Source organism: Dama dama, chromosome 10, assembly GCF_033118175.1.
Source record: "Dama dama isolate Ldn47 chromosome 10, ASM3311817v1, whole genome shotgun sequence".
NCBI classification, from domain to species: Eukaryota; Metazoa; Chordata; class Mammalia; order Artiodactyla; family Cervidae; genus Dama; species Dama dama.
In genome coordinates this window covers 14,549,756-14,565,074 of record NC_083690.1, presented here as the reverse complement: position 1 = coordinate 14,565,074, position 15,319 = coordinate 14,549,756, and the positions used below count along the sequence as shown (strand labels likewise).

Below are 15,319 nucleotides of genomic sequence, written 5' to 3'. Positions count from 1 at the left end.
TCACTTTATCACAAATATAACAAATCTTTTATATTCTGCGAATATTCTATGATCATTAAAATCTACGGTGAATACATAAAAGCAGAAAAGTGCTTCTAATTGAGAATAAAGCAGAATATAAAGCTACGAATTTCTATGGCAAATACACACAAAAAATGCTGAGTGATGTGAACATGAATTTAAAACATTTTTTCTAAAATATTACATTTTTATTTTGAAAAATGGGGTGTGAGACCCTGTCTTATGGTTAAGAATCAGATGTCTCTTCTGGGTTTTCATCTCCTTCATTTATAAGTTATCAGATCAGTTTCTAATTTTTAATATTCATATTATAAGATAAATTCATCTTTTAAAAAAATGGCCCACAACAAAACAAAAACACCACAAAACAACAAGGTATAGGAAATTGTTTCTAAGATGCTTTAGGTACAAAGACACACTGGGGGCTGTGGGACAAGGAGGGAAGAGCTGATTCTACTGGCGCAGCTGCACAGACGCTCTCTGGAACTTCTGGCTCCAGTACTAAGTGATGGAATGGGGTGAAACACACTGATCTGGGCCCTGAAGGCATGGACACCTGGCCACACAGATGAACCAGCCTGGAGTAGCAAGAGCCTTCTCTCCAGGAAGGTCAAGGACAAACGCAGGTCCTGGGGACAGAGGGGAGTGAGGAGCACTGTAGCTAAATGAGAAGGAAGGACAAAGGCCAGACAGGGATTCAGAGACAGGATCCTGACCTTGTTATAGCCTGCCTTCTTTGAGCCTCGGTATCCTCACCTGAAAGGTGCTGAGAGGCTTAGCTAGTTCTCCGAGGTCCTTTTTTAGTTCTAAAAGTTTGTGATCTGTGTTCTGCTCGTTTTGGCAAAAGCCACATCTGAAATGATTAAACTATTTCTCAGGTTACAGCTCCCCCTCCTTTATTTAGCGGTTCTAAATCCACATTAAAAAACTATTTTGACCAAGTAAAATGCAGGGAACAGTGCCATAAATCTGCAGCTTCTCTGAAGAACAAACCAAGCTGTATCAGGCCAAATCTACTAAACAAAAAAACCACAAAACACGTATTTTCTTCTTGAAAACCTTTAACCTGTCACATAATATATCTGTAATACTGCTGAATTTGACCTTGTGTATAGAAGTCTGAAATCATATTACCATTACAGACATCTGTGTGTGAGATTCATGAATCCCAAGTGCTAAAGTCTCTCTCTCTTTCTTCCCCTTGAGTTTCGTCTTACGGGCCTGGTGGAAGCTGAATTGGGAACTGCTGATAAAATGATTTCTAAACTCTTTCTGCACTGCTGTTGTTGTTTTATACAGACTGAATTTTGTGATGTTCTTCTGTGACCATCAAACGAGGGTCATTTGTTGAAGGTGGTGGTTTCAGTTATGAAGGCTGGGGTGAGCAAGTCCTTCTGAGGTTCTGTTTTCAAGGCTTAACTAAAAGGCAGGCTGGGCAATATGGACACAGCCTCTGTCCTCCGTGCTCAGGGCTAGACACCACAGTTGAAGGTGAAGTCGCTGAGGGTTGCATGCATGCAGGGTACCTACCTTTACCAGTGCTGGCCCGGGCTTCGCTGAGGACGTGGTGCTTGGGGGGAGGACGGGTGCTGTGGACCGTGGGGGAGGCTGATCCGCAGTAGGAGTTTTCAAGAATTCAGGAACTGCTGGGGACACTGGAGTAAACTGGCGGAAAAGGCAGAAAGGAGACAAGTCTGTGAAATCATTAACAGTGAAAACAGAAAAGCTAGAAAAGAAACAGAAAAGAAAAGAAACAGAAGAAAAATATGGTATTATGTCTGAGACATAGATGGTGGAATAACTTGCTTTACGTCCATTGAGCCAATGATTTAGTTTTTGCCCTGATAGCAACGAGAAGCTAAAGCTAAATAAGGCTGGATTCACAAAACTCTAGTGTTTTCTTAGAACTATGGTCAGAACCGCCCTTTTTTGGCAGAAAGAAAGTCCAAGACTCATAAAAATGATTGAAACAGGACACGGTACTCAAAAGGCTGTTTTGCCCTATAGGTCACACTAATCTGGGCTAATTCAGATGTGATGCTTAGTTGTCACTACCGGCCCATGAATCCCCTCAACCTCACCCCAGGTCCATGGTCAGGCAGCCTCTGGTAAGAAAGCATCCACTTCTGGTAGCCCCGATCCACGTGTCCTTAAAAGTGCTCGACAGCTTCTGTTCCTGTTTCCAAACCTGATTAGTGCTCTTGTTAACTACCGCCCCCCAGTTCTTGCAACAGAGGAAAATCTGAAGAATATATTCTAATAGGACTGACCTGTGTGCATTGACAGTCCCCTCACACTTAGAGCAAGAAGTGAGTTTGTTGCCTAGGCCAAATCCAGCAATTACTGAATCTCAATTTGGGGTCATATAATAATAAAGCCCCCAAAAACCACTCCCACTAGCAATCTTCTGTAAGTACAGTGTAAGTATTCATTTACTGGAAAGAGAAAGTACTATTATAATAAATCAGTTAAATGTTGCATATTGATTACTACTTGGACCTTGCCTTATCTTAAGAGAAAATGTCTTTATCATTTCTATTTCCCTGAACAACTCTCAAATTCATTACAACAATCAAAATCAGTTCTCTTGTTGAAGTATTCGGGTTTAAAAATAGCAAACTGTATTTTCCCTCCTTAAAATAAATGACCTGAAAACTCTGAGGGCTATTAGCTGCAAGAAATATGAAGCTTGGCACATACTGTCTCATCTGGTCTGAAGTTGCTCAGTTGTGTCTGACTCTGCAATCGTGTGGATTGTATAGCTCACTAGGCTCTTCTGTCCATGGAATTCTCTAGGCAGGAATACTGGAGTGGGTTGCCATTCCCTTCTTCAGGGGATCTTCCCAACCCAGGGGTCACACCCAAGTCTCCTGCGTCTCCTACATCGCAGGCAGATTCTTTACTGTCTGGCACATACTAGTTACTCAATAAATATTTGTTCAGTGGGTGAATGGAAATTCCTGGTGGCGTTACTCATGCTGGGTCACCCCAGGCCCGATGAGCCTGGGACATGTGGGTGGGTGCAGTCAGATGTCCATGCCCATGTCGCTTCTCTCCCTGAGCTGTGCTTTCACTTTGTCATTGATTTACGTTTTTAAGTAACTAGTAGTTAACAGTAAGTGTTGACGATACAAAAGACTTTTTGAAGGTGGCCACATTCAATTTCATTTTCCAACAGAAATGAAGGTATTCTTCCACGAGTCTTGACACCTATGTTCCAGGGTGACTTCTGTCCCCAAAGAGCCTGGAGATGGCTGGCTCCTCAGTGAACCTCTGACATGCAGTGAATGATGATGACCTGCGGATCCCTGCTTTAAGGGATGTGGCTTTATGTCACCTATTTCTCTTTCATGTACTCTTTTTGTTTTTTTGGAAACGTGAATACTTATCTTTGGGTCAGTTTTCACACAGGGGAAGAACATTCTTTGGCTATTGAATAACTGGCATATGAAGCAGAACCAGATATTTGAATTTTGAAATATGTATTTCCTTGCAGATAAATTCTACTAAACTAGCAAGCTATTTTACCAATCTAGCCCCTATTGAGTGATATGATAGTAATGATTTATTAAAGAGCAGTCTTAATAAATGTGGTATCAACTGTAATATTTATGAAAATGTATGGCCTCTATTTCTAGACCTTGTCTGATTGACTTCTGCCTTAATGCTTCCATCTTTTAGCTTTTTTGGCATTTTAGTTTGACACTACTACCTAGAAAACCACAGACTCCCGCATAACTCAACTGAGATAAACTGATTGTTAATTTTACCTAATGGGAAGATAAATTCTGGTTAAAAAGGGAGAAATATCTAAATGCTTCTTTACATATTACTGGTCTTTTTTATGTGCCTTAGAAAGGAAACCTCCACCCCCCTACTCTCCCATCTTCCATCATATATCTAGATGTTGGAATTCCAGTGACTAGAATTATCCCAAAAGTCTCAATATTATTATTTTGGAAATGAAAGTATTCCAAAAAGGACTAAAAGAATATCCAAGGCATAGAGGATACTGCATTTATTTTGTTCTACAGTAAATTGAGCAATATGTTAAAATCTTAACGCTTCATCAACATCAAGATCTAAATTCACCTTATGGACTATTAAAAATTTAATCTCAAAATGATTGAGAATCTTTTCTCCCAAAAAACAAAAAAGTTGCAAACTTTGCTTTGTTTTACTGGATCTGATACACTGTTCTTTTCACAACTTCTGGTCTCATGACAATGGTTGTCATTTTAACATGAAATAGGAAAACATTATTTTTTAATGATGGATACTTACACTTTACATAAAACTCAAAAGAAAGCACTTCAAATATTAAAGACTGGAGAAGGAAATGGCAACCCACTCCAGTATTCTTGCCTGGAGAATCCCATGGACAGAGGAGCCTGGTAGGCTACAGTCCATGGGGTCGCAGAGTCGGACACGACTGAGCGACTCCACTTTCTTTCTCATATTAGGAATCACTATAGAAAAGTTTGCTACAAAAGAAAAAAGTAAGTTCAGAGCAAGTGTTTAAGCTGATTAGAGTTTTATGTTTCATGTATCTGCACTGGCTCCTTCTGAAAAGATGTAACACTTGCCAAAGACCAATCATTCATCTCTTATAAGTTCCTTTTTCATTAGAATTTCTTTATACAATCTGGAGGGATAGAAACTAGATATTTAAAAACAAAAGTGTTTTGTAGACTTTAAATCTACAATAAATGTGTTTTCAACTATGCAAATAAGAAATTCAAGATGCAATTATTCTTTAAATATTTCCATATTCCAAGCCTCAGATAAAATGAATCAAATACAAATCAAAAATATATGCTTTGTATATTTAGCAGATGGATAGTTTATGTAAAATTCCAGCTTCGTTAAAACATATCACCTAACACTGACCCCTTGTTTCTGTATTACACAGTTGTAAGTTTAAGCATGTCATTTATAGAATAAATAGCTGAACATTAAAATCCACTGGCATGGTAGCTAGAGGATGTTCGGCTGGTACTTGAATATCTGACAGTAGTGAGGACTGACATGCATCACTCATTTAAAAAAATCTATTATTTTTAAAAATGGTGGTAAAATATATGTAAAATTTACCAATTAAACCATTTTAAAGTGTATAACTGTATGTCATTAAATACATCCACATTGTTCTGCAACCATCACTACTATTCATTTTCAGAACGTTTTCATCATCCCTAACTGAAACTCTGTGCTCATTAAACAACAATATTCCATTCTCCCTTCTCCCCAGCAACCACCATCTACTTTCTATATGTATAAATTTAACTACATTTAGAGTGGAATCATACATTTTTCTTTTTGTGGATGGCTTATTTCACTTAGTATAGTGTCCTCAAGGTTAATCCATTTTGTAGCTTGTGTCAGAATTTCCTTCTTCTTTTTTTAAAATTTATTTATTTAATTGGAGGCTAATTACTTTACGATATTGTAGTGGTTCTTGCCATACATTGACATGAAACAGCCATGGAGAATTTCCTTCTTTTTAAGGCTGAGTAATACTCCACTGTATATATACCACATTTTGTTTATCCATTCATTTGTTGACTGACACATGGGTTACTTTTAATGCTGCTAGGAGCATGGGTGTACAAACTGATATTCAAATCACTGCTTTAGTTCTTTTGGCCATATACCCATAAATGAAATTGCTGATAAGGTAATTCTATTTTTAACTTTCTGAGGAACTGCCATACCAAATTTCTATAGCAATTTGCACCATTTATTTCACAATTCCACCAACAGCGAACAAGGGTTCTAATTTTTCCACATCCTTGTTGACAACTTGTTAATTTCTGTTAGTTTTGATATTTGCTATTCTAATGGTATGAGGTGATATCTCATTGTGGTTTTGATTTGCATCTCTAGTGATTAGTGTTGTTGACTATTATTTCATCTGTTTGTTAGTCTTTATATATATCCTCTTGGAAGAAATGTTTATGCAAGTCCTTTGCCCATTTAAAAATCGGGTTTTTTTCCTGTTATTTGTGAGAGTTCTTTATATACTCTGAATATTAGCCCCTTACTGGATACATGATTTGCAGATTATTTTTCTCCCATGCTGTGGGTTGCTTTTCACTCTGTTGATAGTGTGCTTTGATGTAGGTTTTAATTTTGATGAAGCCTGCTGCTGCTGCTGCTAAGTTGCTTCAGTTATGTCCGACTCTCTGCAACCCCATAGATGGCAGCCCACCAGGCTCCCCTGTCCCTTGAATTCTCCAGGCAAGAATACTGGAGAGGGTTGCCATTGCCTTCTCCGTGATGAAGCCTAATTATCTATTTTTTCTTTTGTTGCCTGGTGTCATATCTAAGAAATCATTGCCAAATTCAGTGTCATGAGGCTTTCCCCTATTGTTTTTTTTTCCCCTCAAGAGTTTTGAACAGTTCTAGCTCTTATGTTCAGGTCTTTGATCATTTTGAATTAATCTTCATATATGGTGTTAGGTAAGGATCCAACTTCATTCTTTTGCATGTGGACATTGAGTTTTCTTAACACAGTTTGTTGGAAAGACTGTCTTGTCTCCTTGAGACTGAGTGACCTTGACACTTTGTCTTAAAATCATTTGACCAAATATATGAAGACTTACTTCTGGGTTTTTGATTCTGTTCCATTGGTCTACGTGTCCTTTTATGCCTAAACCACACTGTTTTGTGACTGGGATTGTGACAGGAATTGTACTGAGTCCATAGACTGCTTTTCGGCAGTACTGACCTCAGCACAATGTTAAGTTTTCTAATCCACGAGCATGTCTTCACACTTGTGTGTTTGGTTGACTTTTTGCAGCGATTCCTTTCTCATTTCCTATAGATATACATCCTATAGATATTTTCTTTGTTGTTACCATGTGAATTACACATAACATCCTTAAGCTATGACATCTAACTTATATAGATACCAATTTCAGTTATATACAAGAACTACTTTTATAGCCACATCTCCCCACTTTATATTATTATTGTCACAAATTACATCATTATATATTATGTAGCCATTAACAGATTTATAATTTTTTGTGCATCTGTTGCTTAGATTGCTTAAATCCAATAGAAAATAAAAAGTGGAGTTATATACAGAAATTATAATACCATTCCTTATATTTGTCCATGTATTTACTTTTTTACCAGAGAACTTCATGTTTCTGAATGGCTTTGAGTTAACTATCTAGCGTCTGTTTATTTCAATTTAAGGACTCTCTAGCATTTCTTATCGGAGAAGGCAATGGCACCCCACTCCAGTACTCTTGCCTGGAAAATCCCATGGATGGAGAAGCCTGGTAGGCTGCAGTCCCTGGGGTGGCAAAGAGTCAGACACAACTGAGCCACTTCACTTTCACTTTTCACTTTCATGCACTGGAGAAGGAAATGGCAAACCACTCCAGTGTTCTTGCCTGGAGAATCCCAGGAACGGGGGAGCCTGGTGGGCTGCTGTCAATGGGGTCGCACAGAGTTGGACACGACTGACGCGACTTAGCAGCAGCAGCGGCATTTCTTATAGGGCAAGTCTAATGATAATGAACTCCTTTGATATTTGTCTGGCTTTATTGTTTTAATTTCTCACTCAGTTATAAAGGACAGTTTGGCTGATAAAGAGTTCTTGGTTGACAAATTTTCTTTCAGCACTTAAATATATCATCGAAATATGTCTTCTGGCCTGCAGTGTTCTTCTGAGAAATCCACTTATTGGGGAATTTCCACTTATATGTGATAAGTGACTTTTCTTGCTGCTTTCAAGATTCTGCCTTTGACTTTTGATAGTTTGATTATATAATGTGTCTCAGTATGAATCTCTTTGGGTTTATTCTCTTTGGAGTTCATTGAGCTTCCTGGGTTCGTATGTCCATTTCTTGCCTCAAATTTGACAAGTTTTGGGCCATCATTTCTTAAATTAATTTCTCTGCCCCTTTTCTCTCTTCTCTTCTGGGACTCCCATAACGCCCCAACTGATCAGCTTGCTGGTATCTCACATGTCTCTTAGGCTCTGTTTACTTTTTTCATTCTCTTTATCCTTAGACTCCATAATTTCAAATGACCTGTCTTCAAGTTTGCTGTCTGAGTCTGCTGTTGAACCCCTTTGATGGACTTTTCAGTTCAGTTAGTGTGTTTTTCAGCTCCATGATTTTTTAAAAACAACTTTTGTTGATATTCTCATTTTGTTCATATATTGTTTCCCTGATTTCTTTCAGTTCACTGCTTGTGTTTTCCTTTAGCTTTTTGAGCATGTTTAAGACAGTTATTTAAAGTCTTTGTTGAGGAAGTCTGACATGTTTCTTCAGGGATAGTTTCTAGAGATTATTTTGTTGCTTTGAATGGGCTATATTTCCCTGTTGCTTTGTATGCCTGTTTTTTCCTTTTGGTTGCATCTTGGGTTTAAAATTGGGCATGCGAGAAAACATCCACCTCTCCCAGTCTTTGCAGACTGTTGTTGAAAACCTTCACTAATTTTATGGGCCTCGCATGTCTTCATTTCCCAGAGTCTCATCCTGACTTCTCTGGGCATTAAGAGTTCTGTTTTATTCCCTCGGTTGGGAAGATCCCCTGGAGAAGGAAATGGCAACTCACTCTAGTTATTTCTGCCTGGGAAATTACAAGGACAGAGGAGCCTAGTGGGCTACTGTCCATGGGGTCACAAAGAGTCTGGCAAGACTGAGCAACTAACACTTTCATTGTATTCTTTGATCTGTAATCTGTTGCCCTCAGGTGTCTGTGGGTCTGCTGGTTACTCTATAGTTTTCACATGATAATGGCTCCTGCCACTACCTTCTATAGCTTCTGCTAGCCTGAGATCCAAACTATGCACTTTCCCCAGTCTGAGTCAAACAAATCAGAAACTAGTCCCTTACCTAGCCCACAACAGACCAGAATACTGCAAACAAGTTCTGCTCTACTCCTTCCATCCTGAGGGAGGGAACTGGGTATTGGGCTACTTCCTTTGTGCTAAGAGTGGGAAAGGATGAGTGAAAACACCATGGCAATGTTCTATGTTTTTGAATGTGGCTTTTTCTTAATTGGGTGTTTGGTTGATGTAGATCTCTGACTGGTTTCCAGAGCTCTATAAAATTATTTTAGCCTGTGGTTTACTTACTGCTTCTGTGAGAGAATGAGGGCCTGGACCTTCCTTTGTTGATGGGCATTATCTTTTGTAGTGAGACAGTAGTAAGTAGCAAATATATGTGTAACAATCTCAATGTGAATCTATGCATTTAGTATTTCTGATTTTTTATAGCTCAATTATAACCAATACTATGAATGATTATAAAGTAGAACCACACAACAGAAGAGTGATTAGTCAGAGAATCAACTATTCTAATCATTAATGAATTTGTTACTTTTGGTGGTAACTTCATAACAATTTCATATACTTTAGGATCAACTTTGGAAAACCTAGAGCCAATGTCCACTTTTAAAAAATACAGTCCTCTTTATAAAGTTGTCACATATTATTTATTATATTCTACAGAATCATGTGGAATGTCTATTACAACCTTGGTGTGACCATGTTGGTGATTCACAAGTTGGTTAAAGTGCCTCTTACGGGTCAGAATGTGAAAGTAAAATAAAGAATAAAATTACTGTTATTCATTTTTGGTATCTGAACTATGTGAGACTATATAGTAGACAAAAAAATGTTATGTATGTATTTCTTAGGTTTATGTATGTACTTCTTAGGCAAGAGAAATAATAGTTGTCACTATCAATCATAAGAGGATAACACAGGATGATGTGCTGGAAAACAGTCTTAAGAAGAGTATCATACTGTTCGCCTAATTAGAACAAAGTCATTTGTTCAAATCCTATGCAGGCCAGATAGATGCTTTTTCACGACATCTGCCCCAGATAATACATGCAAAGTAAGTTGTTTAGTGCCTGAACAACACTTAAGTAAGCGCTCAGCAAGCGTTGGCCATTATTTTTATCATCATCTCAATTATATTCAATAAAGATTTATTTATTAATAAATGAGAAAGGCCTATTCTGCATAATGCACTATTTTAGGCACTTTCCTGTTGGTCACAGAACTGAGTCAAGAACTGGGATGGAAAACAACTTCGCAGTTAATGTTGGAACTCAGCTCAAAACTCTATAACTCGTGGCAGACTCTTTCCTCATGATATGTAAGTTATAAAAAGCACAACTGAAGGAGTAATAATAGAAATTAAAGTCAATGTCTTTGATGTTCTATTCAGGCCTTTATTGATAAGTATTTGCAATGAAAGCTAGTCTAATTTTGATTATTTATTATATGTGTACCTGGCTTACATATTAGACCTTGCTCATTCTCTTTGTTAGCTTAAACCTAAAATTTCTCTATTATTTGGCAAAAGGTCATCTACCTGAACATTACTTGAAACAATGGGAAAAAATATTTTACCAAATTCCCATAAGTTTGTCTTCTTGAAAATAGAGAGTAAGAGATGAACAAGGTTCCTTTTAGTACTACTTTGAATTTGAAAATGAACACAGATCCTGTTAGATCATACTTACAGTTAAACATCTGGGTGTTTATAATAAATGATTATTTAAATGCTTAAGAAATCACTGAGAGAAAAAGAGTCCTCCAATTAAAAGGACCAGTGTCACAGCTCCTGGTACACACGTGTGGCTTGCTGTTGTTAATTTTCTACAGCTTTCCATTGTTCAAGAGTTGTCTCAGCATAAAATAGAGCTCTAGTATGTGATGTGTGTTTTATTAACATTTTGGCAAATTCCTTTCCAGATGTACTTTGATCAGAATTTTAAAAAGTCCAAGGAAAAGCAGTTTTGGTCTCTTTACAGACCACACAGAAATACATATTTCAAAGAATTTACATTTTGAAGGAAGGATGTAGTGGTATATTATATTGTTCACACTGTGAGGTCATTAGCTTTTTAGCACTGGGATTGTAAAAGTGTCTGAAAAATGTTTTTTGTCTAGATATTGTGTGTTAAAAATTGTTTTTGGAGGAAATGTTTCTTTTATTTGAATACTTTTCCTGTAGGACTTAAACTTCTGGTATCTATCCGTGTGTTCTGAAAAAGAATTAAGGAGACTATATGTCATGAGACATTTTGCAATAAAGCAAGGCATATAGAAATCTTGAGCCTAATTTGCTCTCAACGAATTATCAGTAAGTATAACTTTTAAAGAACTTTAAAGAAATTCCCTGAATAAGTCTTGGATTTTATATGAGGCCAAGTAAGAAAAGAATTGAACAGGAAAATTAGAAAAATGTGTTTAAGCCACAGGATTAAATGTGTAGCATAAAATGATGATCAATCACCATATGCAAAAACCTAGTTCAGATAAACAAGAAGCAAAGTGAAATCTATGTCAGAGCCTCTCAAAAGTGTGGTCTGTGGACCTCAGTTACCTGCCAGTGACAAGGACAGAAGTCTTAGGAACGCTGATGTCACTCTACTTTTACTTTATATTACAAAAGGATTAGTCCACAATACATTGGAAATTAAACTATATAAAAAAACATATTATCCCTTCACTACAGGCAATTTGAGGACCACTGGTCTATAGTAACTAAATTCACCATCAAACTCCTATAATGAATTTCCTTTTTCTGAATTTCCATTTTAAAGATTAAAAACTCAGAATCTCAAAGAACATCCAAAACAAAATGAGGGCCTATCCCTGCTCTCTGGAAACTTGATGTCTAACGAGAAGCAATGTTTTCAGGTACTGATGTGCATGCATACAAAATTGCTTCAGTCGTGGCTGACTGTGCGACCCTAAGGACTGTAGTCTGACAGGCTCCTCTGTCCATGGGATTCTCTAGGTAAGAATACTGGAATGGGTTGCCATTTCCTCCTACAGGGGATCTTCCCGACCCAGGGATCAAACCCACATCTCTTATGCTGCTGATGTGGCAGGCGAGTTCTTTACCATTAGTGCCACCTGGGAAGTCCCTCAGGTATTGATACTTTCCCTTAAACTACAAATGTGAAAGTAATTATATTTAGGAAGATTAATACATTTTACTTATATATCAAGTGAGATATCTAGACAAATTTTAAAAACAAACATGAGATAACAGTGAAAATAAAGTATAGAATTTCCCAAAGCAAAACCTAATTATCACTTCTAGACACAAAAACCACAGACTTTACAGGCATTAAAATTGGCCTCTGTAGTTAATTAAAAAGACAAAAACAAATATCTACAACATACTTACAATCCTACTTAAGGATTATCTTTCTCTGACATCAGTACAGTAAACATGGAGATGCTTATTTAATTACATAAATAAGAATAAAGTGTATAATATTAAGAATCTTTGTCAGATTCCTTACTTATAAATAGTAAAATACTGAAAGGGAATTTTATAAAGGACACACAATTGAAGAAGGTTTCAAGGTATATAGTACAGGAATTATGTAATGGGAAAGGTGCTGTAAGCCAGCCCTGATTCTAGGCTCTTTTACCTGAATGTGTAAGTAGGAACGTACCATTCTCTAAAGTGGGTCTTCTTCCAAAGGCACTAGTGACAAGTAAACAGCAGACAGAAGTGGCGTTGGAGCAACACTAAAGAGTGCTATGAAAATTAATGTTTAAGTTCATGAATGACCTAAGGCTTCATGTGTGCTGCACTGACTGACAAGAAATAGGCTGTATTTATTCTTCAAGAAACACAATTGTTCTCCCTTCCGGTTTTCCTTCAAGGAATTCTGGAATGTCAGCCCAGTGGTGGGACTGCCTCTGATTGAAGTTTCTCACTTATAAACTTACAGTTTCTTACAGGTGGAACCGTCACGAGGCTGTTACCAGGCAGATAACTGAGGTGACAGAAATTCTCTATTAGTAAAAGCTAAGACCATGCTAATAGCGGTCTGATGTCCTGACCTACTCAGACAGAAAGAGAGAACAAACAACCCAAATGGGTAAGTAGAACTGTTTTCTAATGGTATTAACTTGCATATTTGACATTCTTTTTAGCCCTATTTTTAAAGCTCAAAACCAGGGTGCAGCCAATACGTAAGAACAGTAGGGGCTGGTCTCCCTTCTCTCCTTTCCTGCCTGCTTAGATCCTGGACCGTGGGCTGGTCGCTGACCCTCATCTTTCTTCCAGGTCAGGTTCCAGTGAGGCTGAGGGCCAGCCACACTTGCCCTGTGAACTCTGACAGGAGAGTATGAAGTGTAGCTCCTCCAACTACCTCTGACAGCTCCAAGTGGGAGGCGCTCTACTCTCAAATGGGAGGACAGAAACACTGATTCTACAAGCTGGCAGTCAGCACTCGTGGTGCTGAATTCTACTAAGCACTCTTTCTGTAACAGGCCCTGTGCTCGGCATTAAAGATACGCACCTCTAATTTCAGATAATGGTGATAAATGCAGTACAGAAGATAATGTTGAAACACACAGTCCCTAACAAATAGCTATTCATGAATGAGAAGAAATGCTGTAAGAAAATATGCAAACATTTTTAATCCCCAAACTTCTGTACTGCTCTGAACCAAGGCCTCCCCTGGTGAAAGGGTGAGGGCAGATTATTGCTAAATTCCTGTACAATTCAAAAATTCTATGATGCTTGGTTTTAGTAAGACCATTTTCTACTGAACTTGATCCATCACATTAAGTAGTTCAAGTCTTAACTTTTAAAATAACTAAATACTATTAAAATTTCAGTACGGGAAAAACATGATAAAGAGGAAAAACAAATTATGTGTAGCATGAAAGTTCTTATAAAACCAAAAGAAACACAAACACTTATTGAAGAAATAAGAAATATGAATTTCCAGTGTAATTATTAAAATATATTAGATTCTTTTGCATGCACTAGATTGAATACTCATATATAATCTGATGCATAGTAGGTGCTTGCTAAATATTTGTTGAATAAATTCAGTATAACCAAAATCAAGTGGCCAAATAAAACAATCCAATCTCCAGTGTACAGGGTTTGAAGAAATGATATTACCTATTTGTGGTAAAGACAAGTGACCGTGGAACTCTTTCTTGGAAGGCAGTTGAAGTGCCTATCTTTTGCCTAACATAAGGTTTCAAATTCATGTAGTATCTAGTAATTATTCAAAGAGAGAATCAGACAAGTGCCCACTATGCATGTATTAAAAAACCAGGGTGTAGTGAAAAATAGGAAACAAGTCTAGGGACTTCCCTGGTAGGTCAGATGGTAAAGACTGTGCCTGCAGTGCAGGAGACTGGGGTTTGACCCCTGGGTTGGGATGATCCCCTGGAGAAGGGAATGGCAACTCACTCCAGTATTCTTGCTTGGAAAATCCCATGGACAGAGGAGCCTGGTGGGCTATAGTCCATGAGGTTCCAAGAATTAATGACTAAAACACCACTAACCAACAATAAGGAATTGGTTAATAGAGATACAGTGTATCAGTTCAGTTAAATACTAAGATATACAAGCAAGGTGCACATAAGGTTACCATATGACACAGCAATTCCACTCCAAGGTATATACCCAAGAGCAATGAAAACATATGTCCACATAAAGAACTTGTCTACAAGTGTTCACAGCACCATTATTCATAATAGCAAATGTTCACTAACTGATGAATAAACAAATGTGGTGTATCAACACAATGGAGCATTACTCAGCCATAACAAGGGATGATGTACTGGTATATGCTACAACATGGATGAACTTTAAAAACATTACACCTAAGTGAAAGAAGCCAATCACAAAAGATGATGTATTGTATGGTTCCAGAATTTATTAAAAAAAAGGAAATGTCTGGAGTAGGTAAATCCAGACAGAAAGTATACTGATGGTTGCTTAGGGCCAAGTGGAGTGACTGCGGATATGTATGGGCTTCTTTTGGGAAGGATGAAAGTGTTCTGGAATCAGATAGTGTGAGAGTTGCACAAATCTGTGAATATACTAGTAAGCATTGAATTATACACTTTAAAAGGTTGAATTTTCCCAGTGCCTTTTTTTTTTAACAGAAATAGAAAGATTCTTCCTAACGTTAACATGGAATCTCAAAGGACCCCAAGTAGCCAAAACCATCTTGAAAAAAAAGAATAAAAGTTGGAGATCTCACACTTCCTGATTTCAAAATTTACTACGAAGCTCTAGTAATCAAAATAGTGTGATACTGATATAAAGACAGAGATACAGGCCAATGCAAAAGAATAGAAAGCGTGTAAATACATTCTCTTATATATGACCAAATGATCTTTGACAACAGAGCCAAAACTATTCAGTGGGGATGGAACAATCTTTTCAACAAATGGTGCTGGGGAAAATGGATATACAGATGCAAAAGAATGAATTTGGATCTTTATCTTATATACAAAAATGAAAATCGATTAAAGACCTAA

At 37.4% G+C, this 15,319-nt stretch overlaps 1 protein-coding gene and 1 long non-coding RNA gene across 13 annotated transcripts in view; one reads left to right on the top strand and one right to left on the bottom strand.

Annotated features, from left to right (window-relative positions):
- The window catches only part of MRTFB (myocardin related transcription factor B), a 219,214-nt gene that overhangs the window by 24,808 nt on the left and 179,087 nt on the right, over nt 1–15,319 (bottom strand). For all 8 annotated transcript variants that reach the window (XM_061152870.1, XM_061152869.1, XM_061152867.1 and 5 more), the window contains one exon: nt 1,552–1,686. In XM_061152870.1, coding sequence (XP_061008853.1) covers nt 1,552–1,686 — 135 coding nt within the window. The remainder of the gene's footprint in view (nt 1–1,551; nt 1,687–15,319) is intronic.
- LOC133063465 (uncharacterized) overlaps nt 1–15,319 on the top strand; it is a 75,142-nt gene that overhangs the window by 54,890 nt on the left and 4,933 nt on the right. The window contains exons 2-5 of one of the 5 annotated variants that reach the window (XR_009694418.1): nt 10,033–10,151; nt 11,016–11,144; nt 11,705–11,804; nt 12,757–12,906. This is a non-coding gene — a long non-coding RNA (uncharacterized LOC133063465). Of the gene's footprint in view, nt 1–10,032; nt 10,152–11,015; nt 11,145–11,607; nt 11,805–12,756; nt 12,907–15,319 lie in introns of all 5 variants that reach the window. The other 4 variants (XR_009694416.1, XR_009694415.1, XR_009694417.1 and 1 more) reach the window with 4 other exon arrangements.